Genomic DNA, 25,498 nt, shown 5'->3' on the forward strand with positions numbered 1-25,498 from the left:
ATATTATATGATGAATGTAATGTAATGAAATATGTAAGTATCCCACAGTAGGGAATAAACAGATGTTCAGTGATTATTGTCGGCTTCATGAGATCAAAGTGAGCTGAGCTGTTTTATTTTCTGTTGGATTTTACATTTACAAGGTTTGCAAAAAATAAAACATTAATGTCAGTGTGTGTGAGAGTTCAGTGTCTGTACTGGTGAACATGTGCTGTCCTCTATATACTACTGTACTGTACTCTACTGTTCTGCGCAGTACTTTCCTACTCTACTGTACATTACTATACTGTATTTTACTGTACTCTACTATATAATGTTCTGCTGTACTGTCCTACTACACTGTACTCTACTGTACCCTACTATAAGGTTCTGCAGTACTTTCCTATTATACTGTACTCTACTCTATCATACTATACTGTACTCTTCTGTACCCTGTTATACTGTACTCTACTACACTACTCTACCATACTATACTGTACTCTACTCTATCATACTATACTGTACTCTTCTGTACCCTGTTATACTGTACTCTACTACACTTCTCTACCATACTATACTGTACTCTACTCTATCATACTATACTGTACTCTACTCTATCATACTATACTGTACTCTACTCTATCATACTATACTGTACTCTACTCTATCATACTATACTGTACTCTTCTGTACCCTGTTATACTGTACTCTACTACACTTCTCTACCATACTATACTGTACTCTACTCTATCATACTATACTGTACTCTTCTGTACCCTGTTATACTGTACTCTACTACACTTCTCTACCATACTATACTGTACTCTACTGTACCCTACTATACTGTACTCTACTACACTGTTCTGCAGTACTTTCCTTCTATACTGTACTCTACTGTACCCTACTATACTGTACTCTTCTGTACTCTACTATACTGTTCTACAGTACTTTCCTACTTTACTGTACTGTACTCTACTGTTCTGCAGTACTTTTCTACTATACTGTAGTCCATTGTACTGTACTATCCTGTACTCTACCCTACTTGGCTGTACCCTACTATACTCTACTCTACTGTACTCTGCTGTACTCTACTATACTGTACTCTACCCTACTTTACTGTACTCTGCTGTACTCTACTATACTGTACTCTACCCTACTTTACTGTACTCTGCTGTACTGTACAATACTGTTCTGCTGTATTTTCCTACTATACTGTACTCTACTATACTGTTCTGCAGTTCTATACTACTATACTGTAGTCTATTGTCCTCTACTGTACTTTACTATACTGTACTCTGCTTCCCTCTACTATACTGTTCTGCAGTGTTTTCCTACTATACTGTACTCTATTGTAGTCTACTATACTGTACTGTTCTACAGTACTTTCCTACTATACTGTACTATGCTGTACTTCACTGTATCCTACTACTGTACTGTTCTGGACGGTACTCTACCCAACTGTATTCTACTGTAATTTACTGCCCTGCACTGTAGTCTAGTGTACCCTACTATACTCTGCTGTATCACACTACACAGTTCTGCACTGTACTCTACCCTCTTTTGTTCTACTATACTGTTCTGTTCTGCACTGTATGTTACTCTGCTGTTCTGTACTGAACCTCACTGTACTGTACTGTAGTGCTGTAGAAGTGTGTGTGTGTGTGTGTGTGTGTGTGTGTGTGCTGCTGTGGTAATGTGAGAGTGTGTAACAGGACTCTACAGTTTAGCAGGAGGTGGTGGAGACCCTGAGCTCTTCTCTATTAGCAGCTCTGCACAACTCAACACACAACACACACCGTTCACACAGAAATCAAACACTGCTTTTACTGTAACTGTACTGTGCTCCACAGCTGGGAGTCTCTTAAACAGCACAGATAGGTTTCAGTTCTAACATAAGCTTTATTGTATTGCATTTTAGTGCAAATGACTAATTTATATAAATATATGTACAATATATCTATAATTATGAACACTAGTTATTTATATAAGTTTATGCTTTTATTTTCATATTTATAAATGTATGTTTTGTGATTTATTTTAATATAGAAAACATTAAATTGTTGTTTTTGAAACTGAAAGAATGGTTCAAATAAATTAGTGAAAACTAAATTCATTTTTGTTATTTAAATTTAAGATTAAAGAGCATAAAATTTCTATATTTTCATTTTAGTAAAATTTAATTCAATTCATCTTTATTTATATAGGGCGTTTAGTTCTAGTAGATGCTGATTTTTATTTGGTTTGATCTAAAAATATTTTTAAACATTTAAACGCAGGGAAAAACGCACATAAAAGTAACTAGAGTTAACAAAAAATTAAGAAAACAGAAAAATACATGTAATTAATAAAAAGTCAATGATACTAAAACAAAAGGGCTTTTATTTGTATGAAACTGACCAAAAATAATTAGTCTCAAGCATAAAACTGAACAGACAACACCATCTGCAGAAAATCAGAATACAGAATAACATATATGACGATGAGGAATATCCATTATGTCTCATAACCACAAGTCTAATGCACTGATTTGGATGCGCGCGATGACGTCACCCTCGGGGGTCTGCGAGGAGGCGTGGTTTGGTGACGCATTGCGGCTGGTCCTTCATGCTGGAGTGTGCGTGGATCAGATGAGCCCCGGACTCGAGGTGAACATGCGAGAACAAGTGGCGAATAAACACCGACACATGGCCGAGCAGATGCGCCCCTGAGCCGGACAGCAGACCTCCAGAAAGCCCGCTCCGCAGCTCCGGCGCTCCGTTAACATCATGGACGACAGCACCGTGCGGGTGGCGCTCAGGTAGGGCACTAGATAGTGCGCGTTACTGATGGACACTCGCCTGTCTGTCACCTGCTGCACATGTGCTCTACATATATCAGCCTGCAGTTAGTAGAAGTGATGGTTTGCATTGAATATGATGCTGAATTAATATGGATATGTGTTAATAGTGATGTCTGCTGTGTGTCACAATGGAAAGTTCCCATCAACAAATCACACGTCGGTGCTATTCTCTAAAGAAAATGACAGCCAATCAGGATAGCTCATGTGTAGCTGCATACATATTGTGGGATTTTTAACCAATGAGCTTGATTAGTGGGCGGGGCTAACTAGCATGACTAGGTGGAAATATTGAAATGAAACAAGAGGCAAAATAAGGTGTCGTCATCACTGGACTGTAAAAGACAATCTGGCCATCAGGGTGTTCCTTCTGTCGTACAAAAGTGAAGCCAAAAAGTCCCCAGCTAGCTGCTGCCATCTTTTACTTGATGACATGGAGCCAAGTCTGTGCATTAGGGATTAAATATGATCAAATTACCGCCCAAAATCCTGCTGAGCCATCACAGATGCTAGCAGGAGGCCACACCCATTAACCTTTTAGCATCTAAAACGCTAACTACTTCCATACTATACAGTACGCTAAAATCAGTATGTGAGCCGAATGTCTGAATTTATAGTATTTGAAAAACAGTATGCGAGAAGTACCCGGATGACTTACTACTTCCGGCGAGATTCTGGAGTGCGCATCCCATGCACGCTACGCTATCCCATGATGCCCTGCGAGCGAATTTATGAATGGGAGTAAAGCGACGCAAATGACGCAGGTACGTCACGTGACCATGTCAAAATGGCGGATGTAGTACGTCTGAATTCCATTCATACGTTTCACTTTCATACTGTATACAGCGTACTTTTCTAACGGCCGAGTAGTACGTTTAAATTCAAATGCAGTACCTACTGAGTAGTAGGCGGTTTCAGACGCAGCCTTGGACTGCATCCGAAACCGCCTACTACTTGGTAGGTACTGCGTTTGAATTTAAACGTACTACTCGGCTGTAAGAAAAGTATGTTGGATATACAGTTTAGCTGCGTCCCAAATCGCATACTTATGCACTATTCTACGCCATTTTGTAGTATGAATAGTGTAAGTAGTGCGTTCACACTGAAAACTTTAAAAACATTAAGTGCACTTTAATTACCCGGATGATGCACTCATTCAGCCGCTAAAGTGAAGTGTGTAATGATGGACACTTCACGCACTCAACGACCGCAGGTTTGCTTACGTAGCGGAAGGGGCGGAGCTATCGGGCGCACATGTTGGATAACTTTATTTATTTTGGATGGTGAAAGCAAAATTCTCCTACGAGAGTGATTATAGCGCCTCCCGATGGTGAATGCGGTTATACTCACGGCAGGTATTATTTGATAATTCGGTCGTTTATTTCAGTGATTTGGCGACTGTCAAACGTCATCAGGGAAACGGTTTGAATTTTCGTTTAGTAAAAAAAACATTAGTGTGCCATTTGGGACGCCACTACATACATATACTATCCTGTTGAGTGTGTAAGTGCATAAGTACATAGTGCAAGAGTGCATAGTGTATAGTGTGCCATTTGGGACGCAGCTTATGAATGGAATTCGGACCTACTACATCCGCCAATTTTTTCATGGTCACGTGACCTACCCACGCCAGTTGCGTCACTTCACTCCCATTTATGAATTCTCTCGCGGGGCATCATGAGATAGCGCAGCGTGCATGGGATGCGCTCTTCAGAATCTCGCCGGAAATAGTCATCCGGGTACTGATTTTCGAATTCTATGAATTCGGACATACTACTCAACTCGCATACTGTACTGTACAATATGGAAGTATGCAGTTTTGGACGCAGCCTTGAACATAAATCAGTTTGATATTCGCTGCGTGAAATGAATTTTTGGGGCAGGAATTATTTGTTGTGTATACTTTTTTGTGGCATTTAGTGGGCGGGGTTTAACCTGTACTGCAGCCGGCCATCAGGGGGCGATATAAGTGTTTTGGCTTCACTTCTCAGGTCTTGTATAGGAGAGTCTACACTCCACAGTAATACATTTGTTCTTGATAATAGTTTTTTTCTGCCTGTACAGAAATGCATTTTGTTAAAGGTGCAGTATGTAAGCTGTAAACTAGGTATTGCACTCCTGGATGAAATTTAGATCGTTTACATATCTGTGAAAAATGTTTTAGCAAAGCCAGCAAAGGAGTATCTGCTATATTGGCTCAGTCAGATAATAATGACTGATCATCACTAGCTATGTTTCCATCCACCATTTTGCAAATGCGCATAAAAAAACCAGTCGATGGAAACGCCATGATGCGCATAAATTTTGAAAATGCGCATAAAAAACGTATGCGCCTAACTGGGTAGGATAAACTTTTTATTCGATAAGAAAAGATGCGCATAAACTGCGATGGAAACAGTTTTACCGCACAAACTCCAGCATGCGCATTAAAAAAGGTCATGTGATTTTGTTGAAAGAGGTCATGTGATGCTTAAAATGTGTGTGAATGAATTAAACGTCAGGCTGAGCACACTATAAAACATCTGAAATGTTTTTTTGGTCATTATAATGTTATAATTAATGTTATTATATTATTAATGACCTCCAGAATCAAGAGCGCCTGTGCTCCGCGTCTGACACCTTCAAACGCCACTGCGCGCTCACTGCATGTTAGGTTTGTCTTCTGAGGCGCATTCATTTAGAAAAGATTGATGCAGCTTCTCCTACTGCAGCAAATGCAGTTTTTACTGTTGATATTTGGCGCCGGTTAATCAGGAAGTGACGATTTTTTTCGCTTTGACTCGTTGGATGGAAACGCTGCTTCATTCGCACATCTTTTATGCGATAATCCAGTTTTGCGCATAAAGTTTATTCACATTTTTGGATGGAAACATAGCTTATGATGACTGATTGAAAACTCTTCAGTCTATTACAAGGGTGGCCAACCCTGTTCCTGGAGAGCCACCTTCCTGCAGATTCCAGTTGCAACCCATATCAAACACACCTGCCTGTAATTATCACGTGGTGTTCAGTTCCTAATTAATTGGTTCAGGTGTGTTTGATATGGGTTGCAACTGAAATCTGCAGGAAGGTAGATCTCCGGGAATAAGGTTGGCCACCCCTGGTCTATTATATCAAATTGGCGAACGTAAACAACATTCCCCATTCGCCCGTCTCGATCGCCATATTAGACTTTAAATGAAATAGTTTTAGATGTGAATCCATCTACAATTGTACAATTTTTATCAAAAGAAATGTTAAAAAAACAGTTTTCGATTTTTATCTTAATTATTCATTCGTTTTCTTTTCGGCTTAGACCCTTTATTAATCTGGGGTGGCCACAGCGGAATGAACCGCCAACTCATCCAGCACGTTTTTACACAGCGGATGCCCACAGCCGCAACCCATCTCTGGGAAAATTTTTATCGTATATATTATCATTATTATTATTATTATTAATGTATATTACTTTGTGTATTATTTGTTGCTGTTGATGACTTTTAATTGTTAGAATATTTTTATAATTATAGAAAATTGGTATTTATAAAATGTGGTAAACGTGATTGTTTTTTATTTTTGCCATGACATAAAAGCTGAAATGGCAATAAAATTAAAACTCTTTTTCTCTGATCACCATATTTGTGAAATAGTTTACACTATTGTTTATTTCCTAAAGATGGGTTGCAGCTGGAAGGGCATCCGCTGCGTAAAAACGTGCTGGATAAGTTGGTGGTTCATTCTGCTGTGGCGACCCCGGGACTAAGCCGACAAGAAAATGATTGAATGAATGAATATTTATTAACAATATCTATAAAAATATATTGATGACGGTGTCCGAGAAGACGTTAATAACATTAACATCTGTCGTAACCATATACATGGCCCACCCCTGCCTAGACTGTGTGTGCTGAAGTGTGTGTGGGTCTACAGCTGGATATTATTGCCTCAACCATTAGTTTGCTAAAAGATGAGAGGGGGAGCATAAATATAAACCCCGCCCCCTACTTAATATTCAGTTTGAGTTGGAAATACGACTTTCCATCATACTCATATACACCACTACGCTGATACACAGGCATCCGTTGCTCCGCCCTCTTTTAAAAAGAGCACAATCTCATTTGAATTTAAAGCGACAGTCACCAAAACACCACAATTAGCATCAAAGCCTAAAAGGGTCCGTTTCAGAGAGATATAAAGCATTTTTTTTGTGGTATTTTGAGCTGGAACTTCACACACACACACTTTAGGAACATCAGGAACTTATTTTACCTAATAATAGGCACCCTTAAAGCCTTATTCACACCAAAAACACTACACAACAACGCATGATAGCATTCTGTTCATGATTAACACGCTGTAGTTTTGTTTTACACGTGTACACCGCTGTATCTGCATCAGCATCATCAACATCAGCGTGGCATTTTCAACCAGAAATGCTACTTCAGACGCAGGAGTATCAGTGTCAGCTGTGTGTGTGTGTGTTGTTTGAGTGGCTCCCTGTGCTAAAAGTAGACAGAGAACAGACAGATGATCAATGGAAGACGGGATTTATTGATCATTTATTGACCATCATGTCGTTTACTGGCCACGAAGTGAAATAAAGCCCAGAGAGCTTACAGAATTAGCACTTGAGGCTATTTTGCAGCCATTTAGGTAACCTGAAATCAAAATTTAAGTGCATTTAAGATGGATTAGCTGTGCGACACGGTGGTTAGAACTATCACCTCACAGCAAGAAGGTTGCTGGTTTGAGTCCTGGCTCAGTTGGCATTTCCGAGTTTGCATGTTCTCCACGTGTTGGCGTGGGTTTCCTCCGGGTGCTCCGGTTTCCCCCACAGTCCAAACACATGCGCTATAGGGGAAATGATGAACTAAACTGGTCGTAGTGTACGAGTGTGTGTGTTTACGGTGAGCTGAAACCGATGTTTGTGATTCATACAATTTAAGTCAATGGCTAACGGCACTTTGAGCGTCAAAGAAACACATACTCTACAGACAAATCGAAATTAGTATCTTTTGGCTTCTGATAATGCACTGAAGTCCTAAAAAGCGCATGCAATGTTATTTACAACGTTATTACATGCGGCCCACAGTTTTAAATAGTCCAGAGTGATGTTTGGTTGCCAAATAACCCTTTATACCTCAGATGTGTTATTCTGCCTATTCTACACAACTAAAGCCACCGTTCAGATGTTGTTTTTGAGACATTTGTCGGGTTTTGTCCTCAAACTGCTCCTGTGTGTAGCACTAGTGTCTCACACATCTCATTCAAAGCCTTCTGTTGTGTTTTGATGTGACTTTTTTGACTGTTGTAGCTGTGAAATAAGCTCAAAACCTGCCGGAACTACTTTATCTGTGCATTTATCGGAAATTAGCGGCATGTCTTAGAATGCTCATTAGCCAATCAGAATCAAACATTCGACCATCCTGTAGTACAAGTCATGAATATGTAAATTAGCTAAATACTAAGCTTATATATTATTTTATATATATATATATATATATATATATATATATATATATATATATATATATATATATATATGTATATATATATATATATATATATATATATATATATATATATAATTTATATTAAGCTTAATAGCAATTTTCACTATTAACTAGTGCCTTATTGCCTGTCTGTTATGAATATACTGTTTATTATTACTTATAACTTCAACAACCAAACTACTACCACAATAACTGTTAATAAGCAGCAGATTAGGAGTATATAGAGGCAAAAGTCGTCGTTAATGATTAATTAGCAAGAATTATAGCTTAAAATAAAGAGTGACGAAATTACTCGATTGATCGAATCACTTTTAAAGACTTTTATGTATCCTCGGGATTCAGGAAGCACGAATATTAATCCAGAAGCACACATTTTAATCCAGACTGTAAAAGTGCCATTGATTTGCACATTACGAGTCAGCAAAGCCAAAAATCACCTCCTAAAATGAGCAGCAAATGTTCATTTTTGGGTGAACTGTCCTTTTAAAGATATTTTGGAGAATGTTTGAAACGGGTAACCATTGACTTCCAGAGTATTTGTTTTTCCTACTATGTAAGTCAATGGCTACCGGCTTTCAACATTCTTCAAAATATCTTTTTTTTGTGTTCAATGGAAGAAAGGACCTCAAATATATGTGAAAAAAGGCTGAGTAAATGATGACAAAGATTTCATTTCAAAAGTATAAATTACTCATTATTTACTCTCTTATTATTTACTTTATACCTGTTATGAGGTTTTAAATGTTTGTTGAACACAAAATTAAAGACTATTATGAAGAAACCTGTAACCATTGACCTCCATAGTAGTAAAAACAAATATTCTGGAAGTCAGTAGTTACCTGTTTTTCAACATTCTTCAAAATATCTTCTTTTGTGTTCTACGGAAGAAAGAAACACATCAACAGATTTGAAACAAGAGTGAGTAAATGATGACGGAAATTTCATTTCAAAAATACAAATGACTCATTATCTACTTACTATTTTTTACTTATATATTTACTTTAGTTGTTACAAACCGTTATAATGTTTAAAATGTTTGTTTAACACTAAGGAAGATATTTTGAAGAAACCTGTAACCATTGACTTCCATAGCTGAAAAAAAAACAAATACTATTGAAGTCAATGGTTACCGGTTTTCAACATTCTTCAAAACATCTTCTTTTGTGTTTGACAGAATAAAGAAACTCGGATATTAATGAGGGTGAGTAATCTATGACAGAATTTTCATTTTCGCATGAACTGCCCCTTTAAAGGGATAGTTCACCCAAAAATTCAAATGACTTATTATTTACTTCCCCTTGTTATTTACTTTAGTGGTCACAAGCTGTTATATGGTTTAAAAGACTACAAAAGAAGATATTTTGAAGAATGTTTGAAAACCTGTAACCATTGACTTCCATAGTAGGAAAAACAAATAATCTGGAAGTCAATGGCTACAGGTTTTCAACATTCTTCAAAATATCTTCTTTTGTGTTCAACTAAAGAAAGAAACACATCAACAGATTTGAAACAAGGGTGAGTAAATGATGACGGAAATTTCTTTTTAAAAATACAAATGACTCATTATTTACTTACCCTTACTATTTTTTACTTATATATTTACTTTAGTGGTTACAAATCATTAGGAGGACATTTTAAATGTTTGTTCATGACAAAGGAAGATTATTTTAAAGAAACCTGTAACCATTGACTTCAATTATAGGAAAAACAAATACTACTGAAGTCAAGGTTTTCAGCATTCTCCAAAATATCTTCTTTAGTGTTCAACAGAAGAAAAGAACAGATTTGAAACAAGAGTTTTCGTTTTCTGTGTGAACTGTCTCTTTAAGAGCTGCGTTGTTATTTCCGTCTGCGTGTGTTTTGCGAGTGTGTGTGGTTGTGTCTAGTTGTAGCTGCAGATGCCTGACAGATTTAGCTGTATTTCTGTATTTCTGTGCAGTGAGTGGAGACGCTGCTGTTTGTGATGTACACTAGATGATGATGACGTGTGGATGGATGACAGTGCAGTTTATGATGACCCACAGACAGTGAATCAGCGAATGTTGTCCGACTAAATCAAATCAAACTCTCGCATGTTTTTCCTGCTCACTGTAATCCGGTTAGTTGCTTGTCATTTCACTGAAATGAAGAAGAGAGCAACATTTAGACTTGAGTGGTGACGTTAATGCTTGATGTAAAACAAGTAACGATTTAAAACAAGTGTATTGTGTCAGGCGAGGCAGTGGCGCAGTAGGTAGTGCTGTCGCCTCACAGCAAGAAGGTCGCTGGGTCGCTGGTTCGTATCTCGGCTCAGTTGGCGTTTCTGTGTGGAGTTTGCATGTTCTCCCTGCCTTCGCGTGGGTTTACTTCGGGTGCTCCGGTTTCCCCCACAGTCCAAAGACATGCGGTACAGGTGAAGTGGGTAGGCTAAATTGACCGTAGTGTGTGAATGTGAGTGTGGATGTTTCCCAGGGATGGGTTGTGGCTGGAAGGGCATCCGCTGCGTAAAAACTTGATGGATAAGTTGGCGGTTCATTCCGCTGTGGTGACCCCGGATTAATAAAGGGACTAAGCCGACAAGAAAATGAATGAATGAATGACTGTATTGTGTCACTCATTCATATAAAATTTTCTTCGGCTTAGTCCACACCTGCGTGTTTTTCCGGGGTGTCTCCCGTATTTCTGACCCATCGGTCCTCAGCCTATTGGTACATTCCCCGGATCGGTAGTACAGACCAGGGACCCCAGTCTTCAGTTTGCGACCCGCCCAGAGGAAACCCCCTTGTTAGCATGAGGAGAACATGCAAACTCCACACAGAAACGCCAGCTGACCCAGCCAGGACTCGAACCAGCAACCTTCTTGCTGTAAGGCGGTTGTGCCACCCTTTGTGCCACCGTGACGCCTATTGTCAGTACAAATGATTTATTTTTCAGTTGAACTCCTGAAAATATCACAGTTTCCACATAAATACACAAATCAACAGTTTAATAATCATCTTTTGTCCTTTTTTTTAGTCATTACCTCAAGACGTGATCACTGACGCCCCATTCACACAGAGCTTCAGCGTCAACGCATGACTGAAGGCGTGTCTGAAGTTGGGGCTAAAGCGATCGTCATAGCAGCCTCAGCCAATGAAATTCAGTCAGCAATAGGCCACTGTCTAGCTGGTGTGTTTGCATACAGCGATCTGATTGGCTGATGCTTTTGTCAGCGCTTTAAAAGTTGAGCTAGTCCCAACTTCTGCAGCAAGCAACACCTCTGAAGCGGCGCAGATGGATCCACAATGCAGTTCGGCAACGCCTGACGTCACCCATTCAAAGTGAATGAGAAGCGTTGACGCTGACTCCCCGTGTGAATGGGGCGTAAAGAGTAAAGATGCTTTATCAGGACACAGGAGCACATGACATTTTACAGCATATTCACATACAACAGTGATCTTAAATATTTCACATATTTGTGTGTGTGTGTGTGTGTGTGTGTGGTTCACATTCTTGAGCCGTCCTGCATGTGTACGTGTCTCCGTCTGCGGCAGGAACCCAAGCGCTGCTCTGTAATATAGTTGGTCTGGACGGTTTGTGTGGTAAATCCGCCACATTCACCACACCCAGTCGCAACCTTCCCATTTCTCTTCATATCCGTGCTTCCGTCAGTCAGTTTCAACATTATCTGAGCCATGAAACGATGAAAATAGTAAAAACTAACCCATACTATAGTGAAGTCCTTCCCTTTAGGTGTCCAATCTCGGTCCTGGAGGGCCGGCGTCCTGCAGATTTTAGCTCCAACTTGCTTCAATGTTTCTAGAAAGCCTAGTAAGAGCTTGATTAGCTAGCCCAGGTGTGTCTGATTGGGGTTGGAACTAAACTTTGCAGGACACCGATAATCCAGGACCGAATTTGGACATGCTTGCTTTAGTCCAGTGGCTCTTCTAAACTAAGAAAAGAAATGACAAGATGTGTGTATTTCCACAGCGAGACACCATAACTGAATGAGAGCATTTGATTGGTCAGAAGATTCGATGAGAATTTTATTTTAATTTTATGCGACCTTTAAAGGGCACCTAGGTTACCCCTTTTTTCAGATTTAATATAAGTCTTTTGCGTCTCTAGAATGTGTATATAAAGTTTCAGATCAAAATACCCATCAGATTTTTCATTATACCTTTTACAAGATGCTGTTTTATACTGATTTCCAGCAGGGGGTGGTTTTGTCGTACTGCGCCTTTAAGACGAGTTTCTACATGCCTCCTCCCTCAGCTGCGTCAGACAACAGACAGACTTAAAGGAAGGAGGTCTCACGTAGCGTTTGTGAGATACTACAGTAAGAACTAACCTTTACTAATCAGTATTGTGAAGTTGCATTGATGAGTCACACACAATATCGTTACAAAGTTAACGCGCGCACATACACACGCACACAAAGGCAGGCAGGCAGGCAGGCAGGCAGATAGACAGAGCGCGCTTAGCTTAGTTAAGGCTAACCTCCAGTGCTGTGTGGATATCTGTGATGCTAATATACAAAATAAACCTGATTTAACTTCCACAAACCGGGATTGAAGCGTCTTCTTTTATAATTGTTCTGACACGCGGCTGTGCTGATGAAGTAAAGCTGAAGTAAAACGCTGTAATTAATTACACACACACTCTGTTTTAAAACACGTTAAACATGTGAAACTCACTCTTAATCACATTTGATGATGATCGCTGATCCTAGCGAACAGAACAGAGCTTTTATTCCCGGTTGCTTTGCGTATGTCTGTCTGGTCTTGTTGATATATACACGCGACTACCGGAACATGTTAATGCGCGCAGCTGTCAATCAATTCGGTGGGCGGGGGGATCGCACACCTACGTAATGGTGCGATCGATTTGAAAACAGCTCCAATTGGCCGACCCTTTTTTTCGTAGTTAAATTGAAAAAAAAAGGACTGGGTGTGTTCATATCACCCCAGTATGACGGTCTATACACTATACCAACACACAGATCTGTCCAAACAGCTTGAAAAGTAGATTTTTTACCATAGGTGCCCTTTAATACTACATTATGCTGCAGCATTCATTCACAAAGAGCAGTAGCACACTTTACTGTAGTGTGGTTCAGAAACACTGTAGTTTGTCCACTGAGGGAAATGCTGGCCGCTTGTGTGTGTGTGTGTGTGTGTGTGTGTGTGTGTGTGTGTGTGTGTGTGTGTGTGTGTGTGTGTACTGTACTTGCTGCCTGATCTATGTATATCTGGAGCACATGAAGCCGGATGTCATCATAAACCGTTTCTAAATGTGTTTCAGCCGGATGCAATATGATGATGATGATGCGTTGCTCTCCAAGTCTGAGGTCTGAGTCTGAGTGGTTAGATCTGCAAAATAACAGCAACAACAAACTACTAACACAAATCAACCAGGATTTGAGGATTCGTCTTAATATGGAACAGAATAGCTGAATTAGACTGTAAATAATATCATATTTCCATATTTAGTGATTCTCAAGTGTTTAATGTTTAATTTTACGGTTGTGAATTGCATTATGGGATGTTGATCTCTGCTTTGTGGACTGTTGATGTTGACATTTTAACTCTACGGTTTAACAAAGTGACTTTTATTGACATAGTTTTAGTCAAGGGGTGTCCAAACTCGGTCCTGGAGGGCCGGTGTCCTGAGTTTAGCTCCAACCTGCTTCAACACACTTGCCAGGAAGTTTCTAGTATATCTGATGAGAGCTTGATTAGCTTATTCAGGTGTAATTGACTGGGGTTGGAGCTAAACTCTCCAGGAATCTGGCCCTCTAGGATTGAGTTTGGACACCCCTGATTTTAGTAGTCTGAGATAATATAATGTATGAGAGAAGTCTACTAACAGCTTATAACATGATTTTGTACCCTAATATACAGACAATTTATCACTTTAACCTATTAAAAATGGCAGTAAAAGTCCCTTTTACAAACATTTCAAGGTTGGAAGAAAAATCAAGGTCCTGTAAAAGCATAAATAAGTCCATTAAAGATAATTGAGCATGGTGTCAACGCCACAGCCTACCTGAGTATTATTGTCCATACCGTTATGTGTATCCATCTTCTGATGGCTACTCCCAGCAGCACTGTTAGACCTTACCGGGGTTTTTTACAGTAGAACACTGGCAACACTGTTGCCAGCCACTCACTGTAAAAGTTTGGTTACAGTAAGTAACTGGCAACAGTGTTGCCAGTTAATTACTGTAACTGAACCATTACAGTGAGTGGCTGGCAACAGTGTTGCCAGTTATTTACTGTAACTAAACCATTACAGTGAGTGGCTGGCAACAGTGTTGCCAGTTATTTACTGTAACTGAACCGATACAGGGAGTAGCTGGCAACAGTGTTGCCAGTTAATTACTGTAATAGAGCAGCAGTGGTAACTAACTGGAAACTGTGTACAGTTAATTACTGTATTGTAGTGTTACAAATCACAGCATTATACTGCATACACATTAATAGTATGTCATATATAGTTATTGTAGTGTTACTAAAATTAATCAGTATTCTTAGCTGTTATTTAAAAATAGAAGGCATAAAATTTTTCAGACAAATTTATTTTATTGTTTTGGCATGAAACAAATAAATAACAGAAAAAGTATAACAAAATTAAGAAATCAGCAGATATAAATATTGTCTTGCATATTACAGGTCTGCACAGTAAGGCTGCAGTCACACTAACATTTGAGCAAGCAAAATTCTGTCATACTGCACTGCGAAGTGGAATTAAACAAAGCGAGGAGTGGAATTAAACAAAATAATTAGAGATTGAAAAAGCAAGCCAGAGAGGTCATGTTCTGATCTTTGATTGGTATCAAGCAATCACATGATGTGATTTCGCATGTCAGCGTTCTCCAAGCTTGAACTTTCCAATGCTGCGAATTATGAAATTTGTCGCATGAGCTATCATTCCAGGTCTGCAGTACTCACATGCGTATGAATGGAAGTCTAAAGGGAGAAAAGTGCAGTGTGCCCGGGACTTTAAGCTGTAACTCTAATTAAACACACCTGATCAAACTAATTAAGGCTTGTTAGAAATCTACAGGTAATGTTGAAGCAGGGTGGGTACTAAACTCTGCTGCCCTGCAGTTCTCCAGGAACTTGGAGTTTGACCCCCGTGGTATATAGCAGGGGTGCTTAATCCTGTTCCTGGAGATCTACGTTCCTGCAGATTTCAGTTGCTACCCATATCAAACACACCTGCCTGTAATTATCAAGTGGTGTTCAGGTCCTAATTAATTGGTTTAGGTGTGTTTGAAATGAATAGCAACTAATATCTGCAGGAAGGTAGATCAGCAAATGAACAGCAAAAAACACAACATAATTATTTTAAATTTTAAAGTTTTAAATAATTAAAAACTGTGTTAAATCTCAATAAAAAGTTTAAAGTAATTATAAAAAATAAAGTTGGCAACACCGAAAAACCAAAGGATCCAATCTTTTATTGTTATAATTATCTCATGACAACAAACTTTATTATTGTTTCTAATATAAATTCATAGGTGGAAACACTGCTTTGAAAAATACTTAGCAACAAACTCACAACCTGGGACTGGACAGTGGAGCTTTTGTGTGTGGATGGCTATGTGTATCATGTTTTTGTGATTCCCTGTGACGATGTGCACAAGTTACCTTACTGAGATGAAGGAATTTAATTTTGGCTTAGTTGCCAGAAAGATACATACAACTGTTAGCATCTGTACATTATGGCAGTATGCAATATCCAATAAATACTTAAACAAAAGTAATGTAAGAAGTTATATGAGGAGAGGCTAATTAGCTAACAATGTAGCTTTCAAGTACACAGTTCAAAATAACAACAATATAACTTAAAACACAGCCTTATTTTAAAAACCCTCAAAAACATTTGAACACATTTTACTTACTCATTATAGATTCTTATTTAAAGCCTAAAACATATCAGACTCTACATCTGAATTGATGGACAGAGAATAGAGCGCACTCAGCAGTAAACAAATCAAACACCTGGCTCCCTTAAAGGGCCGGCATTTTCTGAAAACTCTTTCTAACACCTTTGTGTTTAGAATAAGACAGACAGCCTGTGGGAGTGTATGGTGATGCCTAAATCATTATTTTCTGCCTTTAAAATGCACGTCTATGTAAATAGCAACATAAACCATCAGAGAATTTATTGGAATTAATTCTTTGCACTACACAATTTCATACAAAGTCTACTCCTTTCACAGTAAAATAATGTGTTAATAAATAATAAATGTTTTCTTTTATTACAGCAAAACACTGGCTATTTTGCAGTTATTTACTGCACAATCTACAGAGTAACAGTGCAGTTATACTAATTAAACACACCTGATCAAACTAAATCTAAAGGTAGTGTGTTGAAGCAGGGCTGGAACTAAATTCTGCTGGGCTGCGGCCCTCCAGGAGTTTGACATCCTTGGTACATAGCATATTTTCAAAGGAATTGCCTACATTTATCACAATCATGCACATATCATTGAATAAAAACAATAATATACAAACAATATACAAACGTCATCCAAAGCAAAAAAATAAAAAATAAATAAATATTCTGATCCTCATGTTGTTCCAAACCTGTAGTAATAATAATAATAAAAAACAAATAATTAATACATTTATTTAGGAAAGTATTTATACTATACTGTTAATGCCATTTTTACCTACTTCATTTGAAGTTTTCCAAACAAATTCATTGAGTCTCTGCGAAAATGTTTGTACCTGCTGTTTAACATATTTTTTAAATAACACATTTTTACTAGTTAATTAGCAAAATACTAATATTCAGCTTAAAGTGCAATTTAAAAGCTTAACTATTGGCTAAACTAGGCAAATTAAATTAATTATAGAATAGTAAACAAAGTTATAAAAATGATTGTGATAATTTGGTTGCTCTGTGTGAATATTTTTGCCTTTAAATGCATCTCGTCGATATCTTTACCTTTTAATTAGCTCTGTGACATTGACATTGGTTGACTCCTAATACTCAATGTTAAAAACATAAAAGGAACCAAAGAAAACACAGAGATGGCTGCAGAGAAATTTAGCTTATCAATACATTGTCTCACTTTCTCCTCAATACTGACCATACACATACCAAAACTGAACAGTATATATATATATATATATATATATATATATATATATATATATATATATATATATATATATATATATATATATATATATATATATATAGCAACATAAAGCAGTACATGGGGTAATAATGGTTGAGCAGTAATTTACCATTTATTATCACAGTAACTATCTGTAATGGGTACATAAAGTAAATTACTGTAATTTATTCTTTGCACTACAAAATTTCATACAAATCCTGCTCCTTTTACAGTAAAATACTGTTTCCTTTTAATACAGCAAAACACTGGCTATTTTACAGTTATTTACTGCATAATCTACAGTAAGGGTTAACAGTGAGGATAACACACCATGTCATAAAGCTCAATCATCTCAGACTGGTGTCTTGAACATGACAATGAGTTCACTGAACTCAAATGGCCTCCACAGTCACCAGATCTCAATCTAATAGAGCAGCTTTGGGATGTGGTGGGACGGGAGATTGGCATCATGGATGTGCAGCCGACAAATCTGCAGCAACTGTGTGATGCTATCATGTCAATATGGAGCAAAATCTCTGAGGAATATTTCCAGTAGCTTGGAAATTAGTTGAATTTAGCCACGAAGGATTCAAGCATTTCTGAAGGGAAAAGGGGTCCAACCCGGTCCTAGTAAATGTGTGTACCTAATAAAGTGGCCAGTAAGTGTATGTCACAATATACTATTTCTATGGCACTATAGATATCATCTGTAAACACAAGCTTTTGTATTTTACTATTAAATATAAACTTTCTGATGTTTAAAAATTTTATAGTTGAAAGGCATTAATCAATTTTTATTATTATTTCTATTATTAATAATATTATTATTATTATTACTATCATTATTATTATTATTATCATCAATATTATTACTATTATTATTATTATTATTACTATTATTATTATTATTATCATTAATATTATTACTATTATTATTATTATTATTACTATTATTATTATTATTATTGTTATTATTACTATTATTATTATTGTTATTACTATTATTGTTATTATTATTATTACTATTATTATTATTATTATTATTATTATTACTATTATTATTACTACTACTACTACTATTATTATTATTATTACTATTATTATTACTATTATTATTATTATTACTATAATTATTATTATTATTATTACTATTATAATTATTATTACTATTATTATTATTATTATTATTATTACTATTATTGTTATTATTATTACTACTATTATTATTATTATTATTACTATTATTATTATTAGTATTACTATTATTATTATTATTACTATTATTATTACTATTACTATTATTATTATTATTATTATCATTATTATTATTATATTATTTGAGCAGGAACTCAGGAGGAGAGAGAGCTCTGAACTCAGACGTGAGGAATTAAGGTTAAACAGCAGCAGATCAGTAGTGGCCTACATTCAGTCACGGCAGAGGAAAACCAAACACACACTCATTCTCACTCACTTTATCACACACACACACACACACACGGCCAAATCCAGCTAAATCTCCTGCTCTTCTTCTCTCAGTGTGCTCTTTTTATTATTATTATCATTTTTAATGTTATATTATATTGTATTATATTATATTATATTATATTATATTATATTATTATATTATATTATATTATATTATTTCTAACTTTTGGCAGCACAGTGGTTAGCACTGCACAGCAAGAAGGTCACTGGCTCAAGTCCCGGATGGGTCAGTAGCATTTCTGTGTGGAGTTTGCATGTTCTCTTCGTGTTGGCGTGGGTTTCCTCCGAGTGCTCTGGTTTCCCCCACAGTCCAAACACATGCGCTATAGGGGGATTGATAAACTAAATTGGCTGTAGTGTATGAGTGTGTGTGTGTGTGTGTGTGTGTGAATGAGTGTGAATAAGAGTGTATGGTTGTTTCCCAGTACTGGGTTGCAGCTGGAAGAGCATCCGCTGCATAAAACATATGCAAATTAGTTGATGATTCATTCCACGGTGGCGACCTTTGATAAATAAAGGAACTAAGCCGAAGGAAATTGAAAGAATGTCCTTTTTTTAATCAATAAAGCTTTAGATATTCTTATTTTTCAAGGGAGAGAGGATCTAAGCTGCTCATAAACGCTGCCAGGGGTTGTGAAAGTGGAAGGAGATCAAACTTTAATGATTTATACAGACTGGATGAAGCTGCCGCAGGGACATGAAGACGGCATGCTGAGACGTGTTCATCAGACGTCCAGTTTCTGGAGGAAGATGTGAACGACACTCATTCTGTGCTCAGTAATTGCAGGATTGATAATGGAGTGTTTTTACTGTCATTGAGTGTAATGAGTTTGTACATTCCTGAAGAAATGCATGTGATATTAATGCTGGAAAGATGAACGTTTTGGGTTATGACTGGGAAAAGGCTTGATGCTGCTTTTAGTTCGACCCTATTAGATTTGACTCACGGTTAGTACATTCATTCATTTTCTTTTTGTCCCTTTATTAATATGGGGTTTCCACCATGGAATGAACCACCAACTATCCCACCATATGTTTGACGCAGCGGATGCCCTTCCAGCTGCAACCCATCACCGGGAAACACCCATACACACTCATTCACACACAATACGGCCAATTTAGTGTCTCAAATTTCCCTATACAGTAGCGCATGTGTTTGGACTGTTGGGGAAGCTGGAGCACACAGAGAAAACCCACGCCAACAAGGGGAGAACATGCAAACTCCATATGGAACTGCCAACTGACCCAGCTGGGACTCAGTGACCTGCTTGGTGTGAGGACACAGTGCTAACCACTGATCCACCGTGCTGCCACATCGATGTTCCTGTATTCCTTTCTCATTGCACCTTCGCAATGTGATGTGTAAATGCAGACAATCCCATATGAGTCACTTTTAAAGATGAAGTAAGCCGGTCACCGAAAAAATACAGTCACAAAAATCGGAATTGACCATCGAGATCTGCAGTGTAAATGCAGCCTTAGGGTGCTTCACACCTAGACTTTTGTTTGGGAACCTGTCTCGTTGCCCAGTTAGCGTGGTTCGTTTGGCATATGTGAATCCAGCAATCGCGCTTGGATCCGCGCCAAATCTATCACTCTGAGATCGCTTGAATGAGGTGGTCTCGACTTGATTGAAACGAACTCTGGAGCGGATCGATTGTAGTGAGAACGATAAATCCGAGCGAGGTTATATCACAGTGTTTTATGGAACGACGTGTAGCGCAAGCTCTGTGATTGGTCGGCTTGGTAGCGCTGACGAGTCTGGGCGGGACCGAGAGCCGCGCGCGTGGCGCGAGCCCGATGCAGCGATTGTTTACAAGTGTGGAGTCCCGTGAAGGAGCTCCGGATGGAAAGTTTTGTTTTGTGTTTACCTCATAGTTAAAGTTGTTGCACGTCCGCCGGTTCCTGCCTCAAAATGAGCGAGTTTGAGCCACTTGTACATTCAGGAAGTGTTCAGGAAAAGCAAAACAGCAGCGAAGAAACTCGACACAGAGGAACATTTACACCTCACTGCCCACTAGTGTTTCAGAAGTGTAATGCAGACCAACAGAGACAGCGTGCAGAAGTATAAATGCAAAGTGCATTGCATGTGCCGTGGGTTACGCCGGTCACTTGACGCAGAAGTATAAACCAGGCTTTAGGCAAAACTCACACTGTGTACAGTTGCCTTGAATCAGGCCAAAGCATGCTTTTCCCCCCTCCTGTCTCTTCCGACGCCCCGCACTCACACTACAATCGGGCCTGGGTGCGCTTATATCAGCACAGTGGAGATTTCTCTAGTTATATCGCTTTAGTCCTTAGGGATGCGGTGACACGCAGTCAGATATTTCGCGCTCATAAACAATCATAAAGCCCTCGTGCTGCAGGAATTAGGAGGTTTGCTGAAGGTGCAGCTGTCGTGCAGTGAGGGGTTTGCGTCTTTAATAAACTACAGCAGTTTGCGTTCACTGAACAGTAAGAATGATTAATAAATCCATATGCAACAGTCCCTGAAAGTCACGTCTCGCTTTCAGTTTCGGGCTTGATTCAGAGCACTCACACTTCTCAAACAATCCGGGAAACAGGCCTGAGCGCGGTACGGATAGCAAAGTATGAGTAGGCTCTTGGCCTAAATCAGGGGTGTCAAACTCAATTCCTGGAGGGCTGAAGCCCTGCACAGTTTAGGTTTCAAACAAGCCTGAAGGACTCAATTAATTTGATCAAGTGTGTTTAACTAGGGTTGGAACTAAACTGTGCAGAGCTGCGGCCCTTTTGGAACTGAGTTTGACACCTGTGCACTAAATAGTTAAAATAGAGCCCTTGTTTTAATGTCGAGATGTGCTTGTTCTTTAAAGTCTGCATGAACTGGAAGCTGTGACTGTTTTATTTTCTGTATTGTGACGCAGTTCCTAGAGAAATGGAATATTGAATAAGGAAACAGTGGGTGTGGCCTGTTTTGTCTACTGAGAGCTTATTGGATGTAGTAAAGTAGGCGTTTCATTCAGAAAGATGGGGAAAGGGGTTTGAGGAGAGTTAATACCACCTAACACACTCCTCCTGCTCACCATCATTGTCTGATGTCATAGCGCTGACAGCTGGAGGGGCGTGGTTAAGTATGTTAGCCCCGCCCACTAATCTGACCTAATCTGAGAATTTAACCATAAACAAACAGGAAGTGCTTTTTCAGATTTTAATTAACGATTACAAGCGCACACTGTTTTTGTTTCCTAATGACATGAAATGTTCAGCACAGAACTAGCAATGTGAGCTAGCAACATCAATATGGTCAATTTTGATTTCATTTGTTACCACATACAGAAGATAGCTGTTCAGTTGTATCTGGTTGGCTGTAACCCGTCGTCTGCTCTCTCTCACCCACATATACGAGTCTCTCTCAGTGCTCGGCGCTGGGCAGATCCAGTGTCAAACACACACAAAAGTGTCTCTGTGCCTGTGTCAGGGAATTGTGCTCTGAACAAAAGCGGCTCTCACACACTGCGAGTGAAAGCTCCGCCTCTGCTGTCAGCAACAGCACACACACACACACACACACACACACACACTCTTTAAGAGGTGTTTATTAAGAATAGTATTATTTTTGCTGCTGTTTTGCAATTTGAGCAAACGTCTAAAGAGAAGTGAACTTAAGCATATTTCAATTAAACTTCAGTTGCCTGACATTATCTCCAGCAGAAAGGGACCCTCCACATCAAAATAAACTGCTCAGCCCACAATTCAGCAAACACATCGCTTATAAACCAACATAGGGCATGCTGTAGAGCTGAACAGTGCAGTGGCTTTACTTTATATCAACAGAAAAGAAAGATGGCTCAGTGGTTGGCACTGTTGCCTCACAGCAAGAAGGCCACTGGTTCGAGTCCAGGCTGGGTCAGTTGGTGTTTCTCTGTGGAGTTTGCATGTTCTCCCCGCGGGTTTACTACGGGTGCTCCGGTTTCCCTCACAGTCCAAACACATGTGCTATAGGGGAATTGATTTACTAATTTGGCCGTAGTGTATGAGTGTGTGGGTGTTGTGCATCTGCTGCATAAACATATGCTGTAATAGTTGGTGGTTCATTCCACTGTGGCGACCCCTGATAAATAAGGGACTAAGCTGAAGGAAAATGAAAAGAGAGATGTCCATAGATGCCTTTTTAAGCTGTAGAGAAATCTGTGTTTTTGAAACTAATGAAGACAGCACAATCGACGATTTATTTTCCTTATTTAGCTTGACATGTTTACTGCTCCAAAATATCTTAAATGTTTCTTCAAATAAAATGTACTGTTCTCAATGTGGTAAAAAAGTTTTTTACACAGACGTTTAGAAAGAACTTATTTTAGAGCAGTGACTCTGAATCCATGATCCCAGCAGGCGCAGGACGTCAACATAACGTCAGATTGACATTGTACACTAATGTTATGAGACGTGTTTTGTTTGGAGATGAAAATCAGACGTCAGAACTCAAACATCTGACATCGGGGTCCAACGTCCAACCTAAAATCAACCAATGATCAACATCTAATGATGTTACAGCTTGACGTTGTGTGGACGTTACCACTATGACGTCAATCAGACGTTGGATTTTGGTTGCCATACCTGATGAATAAATGTCAGTATTTGGCGTCGATATGACGTTGGTTTAAGATGTTGGCTCCACGTTCGATTGTGGTCACTTTCCAACAACCTAAAATCAATTAAATATCAACGTCTAATGATGCAACAGCTTAACGTTGTGTGAACGTTACCACTGTAACGTCTATCAGACGTTGGATTTTGATTGCCACATCTGATGAATAAATGTCAGTATTTGTCGTCGATATGACGTTAGTTTAAGATGTTGGCTTGACATTGGATTTTGGTCACTTTCCAACACAACCTAAAATCAACCAAATATGTCATCTGACATTGTTATTAGACGTCAAATTAACATTGTCTTTAGACTAGTAGTGTAACGGATCATAAACCTCACAGCTCTGATCACGTTATGGTTTTTATCGTCACACATTGGACCATTTTTCGGATCAGCCAAAAAGAGGAGACAAATATAATATTATTACATAAACAATACTGCAAGACACTTTTGGTTTCATAACATGAAGAAATAATCAGCTGAATTTAAATAAATTGCTAAATATTTAGTGCTGTGAAAAATTCCCTGTTTCTGCTGTTGCTGATGACGCTAAATGTAGAAATGTAACATTATAATTTGCACAACCTATATTTATTTTTAGTCTAATCTTCAATAAATGACTCAGTTATTCTCTCATAGGACTTCATGTTTCATTGCTAGATGATCATTGTTGAAGAATTGTTTAGTGGTGTATTTTTGATGGCTGGTTGTCGCCACCTACTGGTTAAATAATGTAATTGCTGCCTACAACTTTCATTTTTGAGTGTTGTTAAGTGCATATGATGGTGATTTTAATCTTTACTATAAGCATTAGTGGTTTGATCTAAACTATAAGCTGTTCTCCTAGTACTTCTGTGTTATTTGACTGTATCTTCATAACCAACTCAAAAGACTAAAGACCAAATCTCTTTCTTGATTTTTGCATTATTTTAGCACAGATTTGAATGCAGCGATTGGAAGGATTGATAAACACATGCAAATCACCATCATTTATAATAGATGTTGCGTGGGTGTTGAGATCCCAATCTTTTAATGAATAATCATGCAGCTTACACTGAATGCATTAATGCAGAAGTAGTGACAAGTGCACAGAAAACACCTTTGATAACCTAATTATGCTGTGTTCACACCAGACGCGGAACACGCGGATAAATCGCGCTATTCGCGAGTAAATAGCCGCGTGAACATTTGAGTTTACTCGCTTCTTTCGCGCGTCAAACCCTGCTTCATTTACGTGTCAAATTCACTTCAGAACAGACGCGGATTCGCGTGATGGGCGGGGCTTCTGTCTGCCCCGTGACTCTAGCTTCATAGCGAAAGGGCTAACATGGATTTTATGAAGAAAATAACAGTGTTTATGTGCTTTATGAAGGATGATAAACAGCGTTGATACGTTTAGAGCTGTGTCTGAGTCCACTACATCCTTTCAGAGGTGCATCCAGCTCTTTAAGCTCATAGACTCCTCCAGAAACTGAACCTGGCTGATGGAGGTTTTCAGCGGTGCTTCTGACTGAGCCCAGCCCAGTTTGATGAACTTCTTGTCGGTGTCTGCTGGGGGATTTCCCCTGGGACACCGACAACAGGCGATACGTCACAATCACGCCCTCACAAGAGCAAGCTCCTGATTGGTTAACGCGGCGCGAATGTCCGCTGAAGTTCAGGGGCCTCATGTACGAAGACTTGCGTGGAAATCTTACTAAAACATTGCGTACGCACAAAGCTGTAAATGTGCGTACGCAGAAAAAAATTCAGATGTATGAAACACTGCGTACGCCGAATCTCACGCATATTCTTTTGTACATCCGAATGAACGTGAAACTGAGCGCAACATGCACGAGCACAAAACCCCTCCCTGCCTCCTCCCCCGCATGAATATGCTAATGACTATGCTAATGGCAAAACCCAACGAAAAAGCAATGGCAAAAGCAAGCAAAAAGAGAAACTTTGAACATAATGTGAATTGGAGGTGCTGCTTTCGGAGGTAGACCGGAGAAAAGCGGTTT

The 25,498-nt window shown here is 38.7% G+C and overlaps 1 protein-coding gene across 27 annotated transcripts in view; it reads left to right on the top strand.

Annotated features, from left to right (window-relative positions):
- The first annotated feature begins 2,604 nt into the window (after positions 1-2,604).
- The window catches only part of kif21a (kinesin family member 21A), an 83,753-nt gene continuing 60,859 nt past the window's right edge, over positions 2,605-25,498 (top strand). For all 27 annotated transcript variants that reach the window (XR_012400535.1, XR_012400536.1, XR_012400533.1 and 24 more), the window contains exon 1: positions 2,605-2,776. Coding sequence is in view for 21 of the 27 variants with exons in the window: in XM_009298203.5 (XP_009296478.1) it covers positions 2,745-2,776 (32 nt within the window). In the remaining 6 variants the exon portion in view is untranslated. The remainder of the gene's footprint in view (positions 2,777-25,498) is intronic.

Source organism: Danio rerio, chromosome 25, assembly GCF_049306965.1.
Source record: "Danio rerio strain Tuebingen ecotype United States chromosome 25, GRCz12tu, whole genome shotgun sequence".
NCBI classification, from domain to species: Eukaryota; Metazoa; Chordata; class Actinopteri; order Cypriniformes; family Danionidae; genus Danio; species Danio rerio.